Source organism: Dama dama, chromosome 10 (assembly GCF_033118175.1).
Source record: "Dama dama isolate Ldn47 chromosome 10, ASM3311817v1, whole genome shotgun sequence".
Taxonomy (NCBI): Eukaryota; Metazoa; Chordata; class Mammalia; order Artiodactyla; family Cervidae; genus Dama; species Dama dama.
Genome location: NC_083690.1, coordinates 21,842,371 through 21,860,431, shown reverse-complemented (window position 1 = coordinate 21,860,431; position 18,061 = coordinate 21,842,371). Strand labels below are relative to the sequence as shown.

Genomic DNA, 18,061 nt, shown 5'->3' with positions numbered 1-18,061 from the left:
ACACTAGACATGGCTTCTCTCGGGCTTCACGCAGCACGACCGCGCCCGGAGCCGCCAGTCATCGCGTTTGACTGAGGAGGCAGCTCCGATCCCGCAGTCAACATGGCGGCCGCGGCGGCTTCAGCGCAGGGCGGGCAGCGCTGGAGGCGGGTCACGTGAGCGACCCAGCTGGGCGGATCTCGCGCGCACTCGCCCGCCCCGCCGGCCGAGGCTGGCTCGCTGGGTAGCTGGCTCGCTCGGCGGCGCTCTGAGGTGTGTGGGGCGTCTAGCCCCCCGGCCCGGTGAGGCGCGGCGCGGCGGGATGCGGCGGCGGCCGTGGCGGGGCCGCGGGCCGGGAGGGCGGGCGCGGTGATGAGCGTCGGCGGCCACCGCCATGTCCCAGGTAACGGCGCCCGGGCCCGGGCCGCCGGCGGCGGCGGCGGGCGGGAAGGAGAAGCGCTCCTTCAGCAAGCGGCTGTTCCGGAGCGGCCGCGCGGGCGGCAGCGGCGGCGCCGGGGGCCCCGGGCCGGCCGCGCCCTCCTCGCCCTCGTCGGCGCGCTCGGTGGGCAGCTTCATGAGCCGCGTCCTCAAGACGCTGTCCACGCTCTCGCACCTTAGCTCCGAGGGCGCCGCCCCAGACCGCGGCGGCCTCCGCAGCTGCTTCCCGCCCGGGCCGGCCGCCGCGCCCACGCCGCCACCGCCGTGCCCGCCGCCGCCCGCCTCGCCCGCTCCGCCCGCCTGCGCCGCGGAGCCGGTGCCCGGGGTGGCGGGGCTCCGGAACCACGGCAACACGTGCTTCATGAACGCCACGCTGCAGTGTCTCAGCAACACGGAGCTCTTCGCCGAGTACCTGGCGCTCGGCCAGTACCGGGCGGGGCGGCCCGAGCCCTCGCCTGACCCCGAGCAGCCCGCGGGCCGCGGCGCGCAGGGCCAGGGCGAGGTCACCGAGCAGCTGGCCCACCTGGTGCGGGCCCTCTGGACCTTGGAGTACACTCCGCAGCACAGCCGCGACTTCAAGGTGAGCCCTTGAGCAGCCGCCTGCCCAGGGCTTCCTTCCCCGCTTCCGTCGCGGCCCGAAGGACTGATGCTCTGGGTGCCTAAAGAGAGGGGAGTGGGCGCCGAGTCCGGGCATATGGTGCAGATTGCAAGGAGAGTCGTTCCCTCATTGATCGCGCGTTAAGGGCTTGCTGCGTGCGGTGGGCACAGGGGAAGGATGGAACAATGGGCAAGACCGTCCGCTTTCCTGGAACTTACATTCTTGGGGATGGGAGTGTTGAGCTTGGGTTCAGATCCTTGTTTTGCCACTTAACAAGCGGTGTGACCTCGGGCAGGTTTCTCAGCCTCTGTGCCAGTTTTCTGCTTTGGTACCTACTTCATAGGTGGTCGTGAGCTGCTTACAAGTTGATATGTTGGGTTGTGAGCTGCTTACAAGTTGATATGTTGGGTTGTGAGCTGCTTACAAGTTGGTATGTTGGGTTGAACCCTATGAAGTTACCCTTTGTTGACCGTTCTGTCTTACAGATTGGCAGTTTTATAGGGTTCAGCCTGGTACCTAAAGTGTTTCCATTGTGTGTAGTACTATGAGTGTTTGCTGCCATTATTATTTGTATTATTAAAAACTTTAATAAGTTAACGAGGTAATGTCAGGTAGTGGTTTGAAGGAGGTACAAGCTGGCGATGTGACTCATGTGCTGGCGGGGTACATTACATGGGAAGGGGAAAGGATTAGGGCGACTTCTAGGAGGAAGTGACTTTCTGAGACTTGAGTAACTACAGGGAGAGCCCTCCTTGAGGAGCTCTGGGGAGAGCGGTTCCCAGGAGTAAGGAAAGTGCGGACGCCCTGAGGTGGAAAGAACTTGGTGCACTTGATCCACAGGGTAGCTCTGGGATGGGCGCATTCTTTCTGTAAAGGGCTGCATAGCAAATGTTTTAGGGTCTGCTGGTCAAAATGCAAACTCGGGGATAGAATGTAGTTACTTATATAACAACAGAAAATACATTTCTACTCCTTTTTTTTTTTTTACTGCCTAAAATAAAAATGTGATAATTGAATACAGTATTTTGTGATACAGCTCTACCAAGGAGAAGAATGGGACTTTTTTTTTTCCCCCCCGGAGAGGACAATGATTAGCTTAATTGGAGTTCAAAATTAATGTTCCCTGCCATCAAATTGATTGCAAGTATTCATCTCTACAAACTATTCTTCGCTGGTGGGCTGTACAGAAACAGGCAGTGGGCTCGATGTGGCCCTTGGATCCTTGTTGTGGGTGTGTGAGAGGCGAGCAGAGTGAGTGGAGGGCTGGGGCCAGATGGTGTAGGATCATTTAGACTGTAATAGGAAATGGGCTCTTATTCTAATCAAAAGGGAAAGATGATTTGGGATTGTTGGGATGATTTGGGATTCAGGTGGGAAGTGGATATAAATAGAAGGAAAGCATACAGTAAGAAAGTTAATTCCTTTTCTGTTGTCTCTCTTTTTTGATTATGCCGAAGAGAAAGTCTCAGCTTTGTTATAGCATGTCTTTAACAGTTCTTGCTCACTCCCCCATCATTTTTTTTTTTTTAATAGCAGAGAGAACAAGCTTCCAGTTTAGAGACTTGAGTAGGCAACAGTAGCTAGAATTTAATATGTTTTCATTGGATTTGTTTCTACATTTGTCTTCTATTTATGGCAGATGGTACTGGCTTTCCGTTGGTGCTATGAAGTGTCTTTCTAAAATACATCTATTTAAGCAAATGGTTTGATTAAAATATAAAGGGTCAGCTATCTAAGGAATCAGTCTTGGTTGAGGACCTACTTTCTTGCTTTGGAACAACACTCTCTTCTTTTAATACATTTTACTTACATTTTATTTATGTTGCTCTACCCTGTTTTTCTTAAAAAGAAAAAAGTGGTCGCTATTTGATCTTGGAAATTTGAATGGAAATAGTTGACAGGGATAGGAACTGGAAAAAAAAAAAAAAAGAGATTCATGTCAGAGATCTCAAAATAAGAGAGTAGGAGAGAATGCCAGCCCACCAGCTACTATCAGTCTTTTTGCATGTGCCTTAAAGTAGCCACAGCAGTTGCCAGCTTTGCAAGGTCACGCCCAGTGTTTTAAATTTGGTTTTCTATTCCAAAATGTGAAAATCAATTTCTACAGCGTTTTTGTATGTGAACATTTTCATTGCTTTTTAAGAGGTTGTGTTCACTTTTTTATCCATTAAAAAGCTGTCACAGAAATGGGTCAATAATTCTAGAAAAGTATGCTTTGGCAAAGTTGAACAGATTCTTAGAGGCCCTGTTTTTAAAAAATGTAATCTTCTGAACCCTTAGTAGATTTCACTTTGCCTTCGTTCATTCCGTCTTTTGCAGGTTTGTTCAGTGAGGAATGCATTTGGCCTGGAAGGAGCGAACCCTGGTGAGGGTTCCTTAAGCATTGTGCTCTGCTTAGTTGCCCAGTCCTGTTTGATTCTTTGCTGCCCCATGGACTGTCACCCTCCAGGCTTCCTTGTCCATCAGCAACTCCTGGAGCTTGCACAAACTCGTGTCCATGGGGATTCTCCAGATAAGAATACCGGAGTGGGTTGCCATGCCCATGTCTAGGGCATCTTCCCAACCCAGGGATCGAACCCAGGTCTCCTGCATTGCAGGCGGATTCTTGACCATCTGAGTCTCCAGGCAAGCCCAAGACTACTAGAGTGGGTATCCTATCCCTTCACAAGGGGATCTTCCCGACCTACAAATCGAACCAGGGTCTCCTGCACTGCCGGTGGATTCTTTACCAGTTGAGCTACCAGGGAAGCCCTTGCCTTATGCAATAAAATTGTTGAATTAGCTCATCTGTGAGAAGTCTAGAAATAGGTGGTTCTCAGGTGGTGCAGTGAGTTTCTGGGCCTACTTAGAACCCAGACCATTTCTGTGTTTCCATTCTGTTATTCTTAGCTATTACTGGCTGTTTTTCCATGTTAGTCACCTCAGGGCATTCTACCCAGGCAAGGCAGGAAGTCATTAGGGAAATGAAAGTTCCTCCAGAAGCCCCCTCCACAGGCCTCTGCTGACATCTCATTAACTAGAATCCTGTTGTTGGACTGCCCCTGGCTGCCATGGAGGCAGGAAGGTGGAATGTGATTTTCTTGCCTTAATAGAAGAGATAGTAAAGGAGGGGGTTGCCTCATAGGAGGCCCACCGAAGTGCCTCGCCTGCCTTGTGCTAGGCACGCTCACTTGGGGAAGACACTGCGCCTGTGAAAACAATGCTGAACGGGAAGCCAGTGGATGGTAACATACTGGTCACCATACCCCCTGCACCTGTTGGTGGCAGACAGTGATATTCTCAAGCTCACATTCAGAATCCTGCTGAATTCTGGGCTCCAGGCAGCCACTGCCAGTTGGCAGAGGAGATAAAAAACAATTTATCACCTTAGAGTAATTTGCCTTGCGATCTCAAAAGAAAAAAAAAAATGCTTAGTATGTCTTTGAATGTATTTTCATTGACTTACGACTTCTAGTTACTAACAATTTTGTTTGTAAGATTTTCAATTAGGAGTCTTAACTACATTGATTTCAGCCTTAGGAGCTTGCCAGGAAAAAGATTTTTGGTTTTGGGTAAGCTGGATGGTTGTTAAGGTTGGATTTTCATTTTCTAGAATGAAAGAAGTTGAGTGGTTCAATCTTGGTAAGCTTTAAGACATTTCTCTAGCAGCCACTTACATCTTTTTCTCTTTTTGCGCAGACAGTTTTCTCCTGCTCTTAGAATAGTGGTTCTCAGCCAGGGCACTTCTGCCTCCCCTGTCCCCCCAGTCCTGGGGACATTTGATGTCTGGAGACCCATACTTGGGTGTCACAGCGGGGGTTGGGCTGCTGCTGGCAGCTAATGGGGTGATTCCAGGTTTGGGGCTGTCATACTACGTGGGTTCCCCAGGTCGCTCAGTGGTAAAGAATCCGCCTGCCAGTGCAGGAGACACGAGAGACACAGGTTCAATCCACGGATCAGAAGGAGCCTCTGGAGTAGGAACCAGCAACCACTCCTGTATTCTTGCTTGAAAAATTCTGTGGATAGAGGAGTCTGGCGGGCTACAGTCCATGGGATGGCAAAAAGTTAGACATGACTGAGCACACACACGCTCATCATTCAACAGGCAGGACAGTATCCCTCAAAAAGGATTATCCAACCCCAAATGTTAATAGTGCTGAGGTTAAGAAACTGTTGGAGGAGTGTTTTGAATTTCCCTAGTGCAAGTTTTCCTTCCTTTCCCAGCCTTTGATGTTGTCTTGACTTTTTCTTCCCTGTTTGCTGCAGCTCTAGAGTAAAAGTTAGACTTTACCGGCAGGATCCTTGGATCACTGTCTTATTAGTAAAACTGTGAGGGTAAGTAAATCATTTTGAAACTTGAGTGCTCAGTGTTCTAAGAGAAAATAAGTGTATTGTCTTGACTTTCATAGGATGCTCACTTGGGTGTTCCAGGTTTGTACACATGCTCTCTGATTTCTAGTACTCACTGCCCTTTTGCAGTAAGTGAAAGGCGGATGGTCATCTTTCAAGTAACAAAGATAGGTTTTATAGCAGCAGTTTTCAAACTGTGCTTCCAGAGAACAACTGGAACAGAGTGATCTACTGATAAAAGAACTATGGGGACTCCTTCCAAATCTGCTGTAAAACAAAAAGTAATTGATGAATTGAATTTTCTCTCCTACATTTTTTCCCTTGAACTTTGGTGCCTGGTGGTGCTTATTTATTAGTGAGAGTTCTTGGGTTACAAAGGGGGTATATGTGTATAAATGGTTACAAAGGGAGTATATGTGTATAAATGAGTGGTGGCAGACAAGCTAGCAGTCAGGCTTCCACTGGCTCAGATTCACAACTTACTTTGTCATGGACTTATACTGGGGAGCTCTGATTTTATGCTACAGTCCCATGGTGAAAGTTTTCCTGGTTTGTATGAAGCCGTTTAGTACCTTGACATCTCACAGTGGTTCCTAAGAAGTAATCTGACTTCAGGGTGTCCCTCAAATTGATTTGAAAAGTAGGAAACAAAATGAAATTGTGTTGATCACCTTCCGATTTATGACAGTATTAAATAGAAGGACTGTCTCTTCCTGGTCTGTTTCCTTGTCTGTCAAACGTGGTCACTTCTGTTTATGAGTTCCAAACCTTTCAAGGAGAAAGGCAGTGAGAATGTCATCAAATTGTAGACTTGGAAGAAGACTGGGGTGAGGTGTGAGTGATCCTCAGCCTTTCTGGGTGAGGAAACTGAGGTTCACCTGCTGGCTAGAGGCTGAGGGAGGGTTCTGACTGCGTGTTTGTCACCAGCCCCCCGATGCCAGTGCACACACGGAGCTCTGGTTCTGTGGTCTCCTTATCAGCATGGCCACTGAAACAACAGGTCTCAACGGAAAATGTATCAACAGGCCGGGTGGACGTGCTGACACATGTAGCATTTTTCCCCTCTCAGTTTGCAGTGCCAAATCACAGTGAAAATGATTTGGTCAGCTGCAGCTAGCTTCATGCACGTGCTGTTGCTCCTGAGGCTTAGGTACTGCTGGAAGTCTTCTTTAAAAAATCGTCCTTTCAGACCTTTTAAATGCGTATAACAGACACGTCTTCTGCATTGATGGGCTCGTACTCCCCATAGAGTCCTGCAGCTTGCTTTCCTCTATGTCCCTATCCTGGACTTGAAATTATATCACAGTTAGCATAGCTTTCATTGTTTTTTGTTAATAACATCCAGGTCCTTGTCATTCTTTTTAACAGTTGTATAGATGCCCTGGTGGCTCAGATGGTAAAAAAATCTGCCTGCAGTGCGGGAGACCCGAGTTCAAGCCCTGGGTCAGGAAGATCCCCTGGAGGGGGGCATGGCAATCCATTCCAGTATTCTTGCCTGGAGAATTCCACGGACAGGAGCCTGGCCTGCTACAGTCCATGGGGTTGAAAAGAGCCGGACATGACTTCGTGGCTGGCACACACAATAGGCACACACCACTCATGGTGTTTTGGTTGTATAGTTTTTAACCAGTCTAGCCAATCCTTCACCATGTATCTAGTCTCCTTTTCTAAGGAGTAGGTCTTGGCTATGGTGTTGCTGAGTCAGAGGGAACGTAAGTTTACACTGTTGATGGGCCTCTCCAGACTGCCCAGCCAGAGCCTGTGTAGGACAAGACTCTGACCCATCCACGCTGCATGCTAGGGCCTCGCCCCTGACGTAGGCTTCCTCTTACAAGTGGCTGCCCTATTCATCAGTTTTCAAACTTGTTTTCTTTCACTGGGTCAGGCTTGTTCCTCTAGGTGTGCCTCTTCTCCACACTTCTGCAGCATGTGGCTCTCTGTCCAGTACATGCCCAGCTGGTGTGTGCAGCTTCATGAGAAAGTGCAAGAAAAGCATAAAGAAGACTAGTTGGGGAACAGAGATACACAGGGCCATTGTGGATTCGTGTGTTTGCTGACTTATACCACTTTTACTGAGCAGTTATTGTGTACAAAGGGACTGGTTTAGGGGAGGGGTTGGAATAGAGGATTAAGTGTGAGGATTCTGGGACAGAGATCTAGCTATCAGAGAACTTACCAGTATTACAGGGAAATTTTTAAAAAACTGTATTGACTGGTAAAGTTCGGGGCCGGGGGGGTGGTGGTTCAGAGAATGGTGAAATTGTGATGAGCACAAGTGTAAGTAGAAGACTCATTCATTCATTGTTGGCCGTTAAGCTTCTACAAAGGTATGAATTTATGGAGCTCCTAACTCCATATCACATGCTGCGCTAGTCATTGGGTACGTGTGTATGTTCAGTTGTGTCTGACTCTTTGCGACTCCATAGCCAGGCTCCTCTGTCCATGGGATTATCCAGGCAAGAATACTGGTGTGGGTTGCCGTTTCTTTCTTCAGGGGATCTTCCTGACCCAGTGATGGAACCCTCGTATCCTGCATTAACAGGCAGATTCTTTACCACTGAGCCACCTGGGAGGCCCCGGTCATTGGGTATATAGGGGTAAACCAGACAGCATGGTGATGTAAAAAATAGTGCCGGATCCCACGGTCCATTCCTTCCTGAAACTTTTATTGTTACAGGGGAGGCAGATGTATTTGTCAACACACACTGGTAAATGTGAAATTTAAAATTTATTAGAGGACTTCCCTGGTGGTTCAGTGGTTAAGAGTCCACCTGTCAATGCAGAGGGTACAGGTTCGATCCCTATTCCAGGAAGATCCCACATGCAGCGGAGCAACTGTGCCTTTGCGGCATGACTGTTGAGTCTTTGCTCTGGAGCCTGGGAGCCGCAGGTCCAGAAGCCTTGTGCTCTAGAGCCTCTGCAATGGGAGAGGCAGCCCAGTCACTCTAGGGAGTGACCCCTGCGCACTGCAGCTAGAGAGAGCTCTCACGCAGCAGCATGGACCAAGCACAACCAAAAATAAATACAAAAATAAGATAATTAGAGTGAAGAAGAAAAAGCTAAGGTGTATGAGAGAGAATAATGACCAGGTAGAGAGATTAAAATGTATTCAAAAAGCTCTGCAGGGGCAGGGCTGGGGTACCTTTGAAAGTCTTGACAGGACTTCTTCATGGCTTAGAGAGCTCAGTGGGGCATCTGATAGATGAAGCTGGAAAAGGGGGCTGGGTGTGCAGAGGTGGGGCCTATAGGACCCCCTTGTAGGGCAAGATGAAGGGATTAGATTTGATCCTAAGAGCAGTGGGGAGCTATTGCAGATTTTAAGCAGAGTTCTGGCATGATCTTGAAGCATGAAGTGATCACGTTCTGAGTCTGAATAGCGAACACAGACTGGGAGCAGGGAGGCCAGTTAGGAGGCTTTGCAAAGGTAAAGCTACCTACAGGTGGTGCACAGGATGGAGAAGCAGATGGATTTGAGGTAGACTTGGCAGGACTTGCTTAAGGATTGATTCCAGGGAAGGCCCTGAGGCAGAGGGGAGCAGTCAGAGTAAGTCCCCGGTGTTTTGAGCAGCGGGGTGATTACTTGTCCTGTGCAGTTGCTTGAGGAGCAGCAGCATTGGAGTCCAGTTTCAGATGTGTTAGATGGAACACTCGAGAGGTGTCTAGTTGGCAGGTAGATAAGGGAGTCTGGCGTTCAGAAGATCGGAACTGGCTAAAGTTAAAGATTTGGGACTCATTGGTCTACAGGTGATATTTAAAACTGTGGGAAGTAGCTTAGAAATGGGATTTGAGGATAAATAAGGCTTGGGCCGTTAAAGGAGAGAGAGATGCCATTTCAGACTGTTGGGGAATAATCTGAGTAAAGGCACAGCGTCTGGGGTCAGGAGGCCCTGGGCTCTCTGCTGGGGCGTCTGGGATTTGGAGCGGTTTTTCCAACCTTGGCCCTGTTGACATACCTGGCATTATTGGCTGGGTGAGTCTTTGTTGTGGGGTCTGTCCTGGTGGTGTAGGACGCTGAGCAGCGCTCCTGTCCTCTCCCTGCTAGGTGCGGGTGGTACTCTCCTGCCCCCACCCCAGTCATGACAATCTAAACTGTCTCCAGACTTTGTCAGATGTCCCCTGGGGGGCAAAATTGCTCCTGGTTGAGAACCACAGATTTGGTGAGAAGGGGAGTTAAATTTAGATGGCTGAGGAGGTGAAAGGGGACAGATTAGGTGTGGCCGTGAAAGCCTGCCACAACTATTTAGCCTTGAGGCAGTAGTCAGCAGTGGTTTAGTGGAGGCTGCTTGAGCTGGGCAGACTCTGGTTTGATGAAAAAAGATGTTTCAGAAAAATGGGTCTGATGGTGAGCAAAAACGAATCCGATGGAGGAGAAAGTAAGGGTTTGGAAAGGGCGGTCACAGGAGCGACATGAGGAGGAGGAGGAAAGGGTGACTCCAGAGACATGTTGGAGGATGTCGTGCCATCATTAAGGAGACTCCACTAGGGCTTCCCTGGTGGCTCAAACAGTAAAGAATCCACCTGCAATGCAGGAGACCCGGGTTTGATCCCTGGGTCCAAAAGATCCCCTGGAGAAGGGACTGGCTGCCCTCTCCAGTATTCTTGCCTAGAGAATTCCATGGACAGAGGAGCCTGGCGGGCTCCAGTTCTTGGGAACGCAGAGTCTGACACGACTGAGCGATTAACAGCAGCTAAGAGATGGAGAGGTAAAGGCAACAGCAGGGTCAGCCATGGGTGATGGAGACAGTAAATAAGGGGAGAGCTGACTGAGATGGAGCAGTCCACAAAGGGGCACTGAGGGCAGAGAAGATCATGGCTGTAATTTGAACATGTGGGATCAGGAGTTATGGGATATCTAAGAAGGAATCTTAATAGCTTGAGTTCAGCTGCATAGAGGTGATAACCAAAGCCAGGAGCATTGAGTGTGTAGTCAGAAGCCCACGGCCAGCCCCTTGGGGGAAACTGAAAATAAAGGGATAGGAGGAGGGGAGGACTTGTTGGACTCGTTCAAGGGGCAGAGAGATAGGCAGAAAACCAAGAAAGCTGAGTCATGAAGCTTGTCTTATTTTGGTTGACTTCCTGCTCTTAGCCCTGAATACAGTGTGGAGCTGCAGAAACATCAGTTTATATCCATTAAGAGTCAAATTCAGGTTGAAGAATTGTGGACATAATTCATTAAGTCTACAGATTTATTGAGCACATTGCTTGTGCTGGTCCCGTGTTGGGAGGCACCAGGCTGTATGAAGATGAGTGAGATGGTCCATGCCCGTAAGGAATTCTGGGTCTAGAAGGGAAGGCAGGGGTAAAGAATCAATTGCAGTAGGGTAGGGTGTAGCTCGGAGAAGGCAATGGCAACCCACTCCAGTACTCTTGCCTGGAAAATCCCATGGACGGAGGAGCCTGGTAGGCTGCAGTCCTTGGGGTCTTGAAGAGTCGGACACGACTGAGCGACTTCACTTTCACTTTTCACTTTCACGCATTGGAGAAGGAAATGGCAACCCACTCGAGTGTTCTTGCCTGGAGAATCCCAGGGACGGCGGAGCCTGGTGGGCTGCCGTCTATGGGGTCGCACAGAGTCAGACACGACTGAAGCGACTTAGCAGCAGCAGCAGGAGGTAGCTCAGACGGTAAAGCGTCTGCCTACAATGCGGGAGACCCAGGTTCGATCCCTGGGTCGGGTAGATCCCCTGGAGAAGGAAATGGCAACCCACTCCAGTATTCTTGCCTGGAAAATCCCATGGACTGAGGTTCCTGGTAGGATACAGTCCATGGAGTCACAAAGAGTCGGACACGACTGAGTGACTTCACTTCACTTTCACTAGGATGAGTGCTGTTAGAGGTGTGTACAGAAGTGCCCTGCAAACCTAAAGGGGGAATGGGAGAGTGGTGGGGGACTGGAGACATGCCCCCCTGGGCTGAGTCTGGAAGGATTTGGCAGGAATCCTCTCGGTGGATAAAGGGAGAGGTGGGAAAGGCCTGTCCATCATGTTCACAGGCTTAGGGCCTCAAACAACTTGGTTTATTCAGAAAATTTCAAGTTCAAGGTCTAGTGTGGTTGGAGCAGAAGGGTAGCTGTGGTGGATGGGGTGGAGAGCAGGTCACTGAGTAATGCTTTGGGCAAGGTTAGATCTCTGACCTTGATCTAGTTTGGTTCTCTACACATTCCTAGGGACAGAGCTTGAACTTCAACTCAGGGCGGTGTGATGGTAACATTCATGTTCTCACTCTGCTGAACACATTGCCTTGAAGTGCCGTCAGTTTACAGTTTTGTATTTGTCCGCATATATGGTACACATTTTACGTAGTTGCTATTATTCTGGCCAAGCTGCTTTGGATTAATGGTTTTTTTTCAGGCAACCTATAAAACTTTTTGCCGTGTTTCTAAATTATAATCATTATACTGTTTAATGTTTAATGGTACATACATTATCATACTGCTAAGTGATAATTCAATCATCCAGTCCTCTTTTATTGGGCAATTTGCCCCGTGAAAGTGAAAGTCGCTCAGCCGTGTCTGACTCTGCGACCCCCTTTTTGAGAAACTGTAAAGCTGTTTCCCACAGTGACCACACCTTTGTACATTCCCACTAGCAAAGCATGAGGGTTCCAATTTCTCCACATCCTTGTGAACACTTGTTGTTTTCCATTCTTTTCAAATAGTAACAATGTTAGCATGTGTGAAGTGTTAACTCATTGTGGTTTTGATTTGCATTTCTCTGATGACTAATGATCATTAGTCATTAATGACTTAACTATTGACTTAGATTATCTTATCAAGTGCTTATTGGCATTTGTAGATCTTCTTTGGAGAAATGTCTATCCAAGGACTTTCCTCACTTTTGAACTGGATTTTGTTGTTGTTGAGTTGTAGGAGTTCTTTATATATTATGCATGTTAATCCCTCATGATATATGACTAGCAAGTATTTTCTCTCCTTCTGTGGGTTGTTTCACTCTCTTAATAACTGTACAAAGTTTTTAATTGTGATGAAGTCCAATTCATCTTTGTTTTTTCTTTTGTTGCCTTTGCTTTTGGCATCATATCTGAGTAATCATTGCCAAATTTAATGTCATGAAGTTTTCCCTCTGTTTTCTACTAAAAATTGGATATTTTAGCTCTTATATTTAGATCTTTGATGCTTTTGAATTAACCTTTGTATATGGTGTAAGTTTCTTTTGTATGTGAGTATTTAGTTTTCCCAGCACCACTGTGGGAAAGACTACTGTTTTTTGTTGAATGGTCTTGGTGCCCTTGTTAAAAATCAGTTTATATATGAGGGTTTATTTCTGGGCTCTATTCTGTCCCATTGGTCTGTATGTCTGTCTTTGTTTCCTGTCAGTGTTTCAGCACACTTGTTTACTGTAGCTGTGTAGTAGGTTTTGAAATCAGAGGTTTGAGTCCTTCAGATTTGTTCTTCTTTTTCGAGATTGTTTTGGCTTTGGAGTCCCTGAAGATTCCATGTGAACTTCAGAATAGGTTTTTATTTTTGCAGAAAATGGCAGTGGGATTGTTATAGGGATTGCACTGAAGTCTGTAGGTTGCTTTGTGTAGAATCAATATTGCAACACTATTCTTTCAATCCATGAACTGGAGTGTCTTTTATAAATGTGTTGTCTTTAATTTTTGTCACTTAAGTTTCATAGGTTTCAATGTATAAGTTTTTCACTTCCTTGGTTAAATTTATTCCTAATTATTTTATCCTTTTTGATGTTGTTATATACTTGAAACTATTTTCATAGTTTCCTTTTTGGATTGTTCATTGCTAGTATATAGAAATGGGACTGATTTTTTTTTGTATGTTGATATTATATCCTGCACTTTGCTGAATTCATCTATTAGCTGTCTCAATTTTCTGTGAATCCTCAGGTTTTCTACATACAAGATCATTTTTTTTTTTCAAACAAAATTTTGTATCATGCTCTCCAGTTAGGATACGTTTTACCTTTTTTTTTTTTTAAATAAAGCTTAGTTGATTTACAATGTTGTGTTAGTTTCTGGTGTACAACAAAGTGGTTGTTACATATGTATATTCTTTTTCATATTCTTTTCCATTATAGTTTACTACAAGATATTGAACATAGTTCTCTGTGCTATACAGTAGGATCTTGTAACTGCTAATCCCAAGCTCTTCATTTATTCCCCCTCCCCCTTCCACTTTCTTGCCTAATTGTTCTGGCTAGAAATTCCTATATTCTGTTTCATAGAGGTGGTGAAAATGGGCATCCTTGTCTTGTTTCTTCATCTTAGGGGAAAGCTTTCAGTATTTCACAATTGAGTGTGATGTTAGCTGTGCACTTTTCAGATACTGCTTTTATCACATTAAGTTTTCTTTGTCATGGTAGAGTGTTGAATTTTGTCATGTGCTTTCTCTGAGTCAATTGAGATGATTGTGTGGTAGTTTTCTTTTATTCTATTGATGTGGCATATTGAAGTGGCATATTGAGGTGAAGTGAAGTTGCTCAGAGTGTCCACCTCTTTGCGATCCCATGGACTATAGTGTCCATGGAATTCTCTAGGCCGAATATTGGAGTGGGTAGCCTTTCCCTTCTCCACGGGATCTTCCCAACCCAGGGGTTGAACCCAGGTCTCCCGCGTTGCAGGCAGATTCTTTACTAGCTGAGACATAATGAAAGCCCAAGAATACTGGAGTGGGTAGCCTATCCCTTCTCCAGAGGATCTTCCTGACCCATAATCGAACCAGGGTCTCCTGCATTGCAGGTGGATTCTTTACCAACTGAGCTATTGATGTGGCATATTACACTGATTTTCGTATGTTGAACTCCCCCTCATTCCAGAAATATATCCTACTTTATGGTCATGGTGTCCCTTGGGATTTTGAAGGTTCTTTTCTTTTTGGAAACTTTATAATAGCTCTTTATAGAATAATGTAGATGTGTGTAAGGCAACACCTTCATAAGCCTTGAGACATTTGATATAGATACTTCTCTCAGTCTACGGCTCTTTTAGTTTTGTTACTTTTGTGTATTACAGAAGGTTTTACTGTTTTTGAACCCATCCCTTTTCCTTATTGTTTTTGTTACCATATAGCTGAAAAGTTACGCTTTCATACAGGATAGTTTTTCTATTTTATTTTTTGTTAGTTTTTCCCGTTATGTTCTAAAATATTTCTCTTTCCAGTAGTTTGGAGTTTGGTTTAGTTTAGTGCATGTGAAATGTGGGGATTTATTTTAAGGTTTGGGATTTCCCATCTGTATAGTGAGTCGCTGAGAACCTGTGTTTCAGCCATGGCTGTACCACTTACTAGCCGAGGGACCTTGAGCACTTAACTCGGCTTAGTTTTCTCATTTGTAAAACGTGGATGAGAATATATCTACCTCATTTTTTCTTTTTCTTTAAACAAGAGAAAAACTTGGCCGAGGGCCTGACATATCATCAGTGCTAGTGAGTGTTAACTGGTATTGTTACCCCAACCTCATTATCACCGTGCTTATTTATGGAAGTCTCCATATTTAGAGTTTTATGGTCTGTTTTTGAATTTTGTATTCTGTTTCATCAGTACTTTTATTGGTTCCACATGGCATTGTTGCCTCGTGTTCTTTTCAATCTATTCTCTTTTTCCTCCCACTGTGAAACATTTATTTTTGTTCTGCAATAATAGACATGATTAAGACCAGTGCAGAGAACTACTGAGTTTATTGGGTAAGAAGTGTTATCTTGCTCTTCTTTACAAGTTCTCTGGAAAGAGTTTTGAATCATTTTTGTCAGGTTTCAGAAACTGATCCTGTGTGAATTTTAAGGCTAAATATCTACATTAATTTGGGAAAAATAACCGTCTTTGCTGAATGTCTGCCTGTCACTGATAAAATCCACAACTTTAAACAAAACAAACTAATAATAATGTTACAGTAAGAAAACCTGGCTGACTGATAACTGAGGGAGAAATTGAAATAGTTATTAAAAGAACTGCCTGTTCCTCCAGAAGATAACAGAATTGGATGAATTTAGTCATACATTCTTCCAAGGATCAGATAATCCTCGTATTACATAACTGTCAAAAGGGTAGAAAAATTTCCTCTCAGAGGCAAGAGGATTCCGTTTCCTAAACCTGTTCACGTCTGTCTCCTCCACGCCACTGCGAGACCCTCTAGGGCAGCGAGTCTGTCTGTTGGAGGTGCTTGGTTAATCTGAACTGAAGGTGCCCCAGCAAGGAAGCACAGCTTGCAGACCCGCCTCCGTTGTAAACATTGATGTGCCGGTGATGGGCCCCTTCTGTTGTACACAGATGGGCCAGACCTCCCTGAGGACTATGAATTGACACTGAGGCTTTAAGCCTTGAGAGAGGAGGGGAGACATTGGAGAAGGGAGTGGTATGCCTCATTATACAGAATTTTTTGAACAAGTTGTCTGAAAATGGAATGAACTGCCTCACCTCAGTGTATTTTTATCATTGGACAAGTTTCATCAGAGTCCTGGGTGGCCTTGTAAGGGAGAGTTCCACACCCCATAATAGACTGGGCTGCATTCAGTTTATTTCTTATTCCTTGTCTCCTGCTCCTTCCCTCTAACTTTTGAACATATTTAAAAAATGCATTTAAAGCAGAGTTGACAGTGTTTGGCAGCTTAACATGAAGGGTAGTGAGATAAAGAGATGAAGATAATTTGGATGTTTTGAAACAGGGTGCCTTAGGATGGCGCTTTTCAAGACTGAAAGCACAGAATGGAAAATAATTCTGCAGCTGGCTGGGTAAGTTCAGTTTTAGACAGCTCACGTAGTATGTGAGCATAGGAGCCCTAGGAAAACTTGTGTGGTGGTGTTTTTATGTTTGTTGAACGTCTCTCATCTATCGGACTCTCTGTGACCCCGTGGACTATATATATAGCCCACCAGGCTCCTCCATCCATGGGATTCTCCAGACAGGAATACTGGAGTGGGGTTGCCATGTCCTTCTCCAGGGGATCTTCCCCACCCAGGGATCAAACCTGGGTCTCCCGCATTGCAGGCAGACGCTTTACCCTCTGAGCCAACAGGGAGGGAAGCGCCATCTATCGGGCAGGGACTATAAAATGAATCACCTTAAGTTTTCAGTGACCCATGTAGAAAGGCGCTGATCTGGTCTGAAGTGGAAACCTCTCTGAAATGGATACAGATGTAATAATGCAGATGCTTGTCCAGAGCTAGTTGTTTTCTATCTTCCTTTGTGGGGTGTGAAGTTTTGAGGTCGACTCTGCCACTTTTGTTTTGTTATTGGTGTGTGGTTTGGTGGATTCTTCCTGTTGCCATCTATACGCTTGTCACAGTGAGGGGCTCTAAATGGGGCAGTGTTCTCTGTTTGTGCAGTTCTGCACAGCTGTTTCCTATAGTGGAGACTGGAAAACAATGACCTCATGATTTCCACAAAAAAACCTTTTATATATAGTCATGGAAAAGAAATCATTCAAAACCGAGTAATTTAAAGTTCTGTCCTCTGTAGCTTTTTCCCTCAAAGTTATTCTTGTTTGTTCTGCTAATTAGTCGTTCATTGGCTGTTCCTCAAATGACCTTTTATGTTTCCCAAACAGAATGTTTGCAGTGGAGCACATCCCGGGGTATCTTGTTTTTTGTTTGATTGTGATCTTTCTTTGTTTGGAAACCATTGTTTTATGCCACGAACTGTGGCAGTTCCTAGAGGAACTGGCCAGTCACCCAACATCTGTTGCTTCTTCCCTCCAGTTGTTGAGCTTGGATGGTAGCAAACACTGTGTCCACAAACAAACAGTTCACGCTTCAGAAGACTGCATAGGACCGGTCAGAAAATGCCTTTGTTGCTTCTACTGTTAGGAACCTTTGTGAGCTCCTTACCAGTTTAGTAAATTCTTTTTTTCTTTCTTTTTTAAATTCTCTCTCTCTCTCTTTTTTTTTTTTTTTTTTGGTTTTGGTTTTGTAAATTCTTCGACTTTAAGAGCAAGGCAGAGCTGTCTGGTTCTCAGGAATTTAAGAAACGATAATAATCATAATCATGGAAATACCATTTGTGTGGAGCCATATTATTTACAAGGTACCTTCATATACAACTTTTTTTTTTTTTTTTTGGCCACACCACCTGGCATATGAAATCTTAGTTTCCCCTGCATTGAGAATGTGATGTGTTAACCACTGGGCCGCCAGGGAAGTCCCTGCTCCTTTCCTTTTGAAAAATCTGTGAACCTATGAATTTTGAATTCAGTCAGAAGCCTGGTATGGCTGAGATCTTGGGGTGGTCACTGAGCCTCAGTTTCCTGATTTTCCTTTTCATTGCCATGTGATAATATCAGCCTCACAGATTGTGTGTTTAACCACTGAACTGGCAGGGAAGTCCCTACAGTTTTTTCATTTAATCTTCGTGACAGCCCTGGGAAAGGAGCATTGCTATTCCATTTAAAAAATGAGGATACAGGGCTTCAGTGCTAGTAAGTAGCAGAGCCATGACTCAGGCCTTGGGTGGTTTTTATGAAGTTAAAGGAGAAGATGTAAAGTAAGTATTGTAAGTATTCCAGAAATAGAAGGTGCTCATTCCAAGTCTATGGACACCCAAATTACCCTTTCCCATTTCTAAATTCTGTCCTATGGACAGTTTTTCTTGCTGCCAGATTAATCTTAAAGGTTATCTTGAATTACATTATTTCTGTTTTCAAAAGTTGCCTTTAGTTTTTCTTTTGTATACAAAATGTGTAGGTTTCTTTTCCAGGAAAAAGGCATACCAGGCCCATAAAAAACTATCACTCAGTAGACATACAGTCATG

General features: G+C 45.5%; 1 protein-coding gene across 2 annotated transcripts in view; it reads left to right on the top strand.

Annotated features, from left to right (window-relative positions):
* The first annotated feature begins 373 nt into the window (after positions 1 to 373).
* The window catches only part of USP31 (ubiquitin specific peptidase 31), a 79,755-nt gene continuing 62,067 nt past the window's right edge, over positions 374 to 18,061 (top strand). For both annotated transcript variants that reach the window (XM_061153004.1, XM_061153003.1), the window contains exon 1: positions 374 to 997. In XM_061153004.1, coding sequence (XP_061008987.1) covers positions 374 to 997 — 624 coding nt within the window. The remainder of the gene's footprint in view (positions 998 to 18,061) is intronic.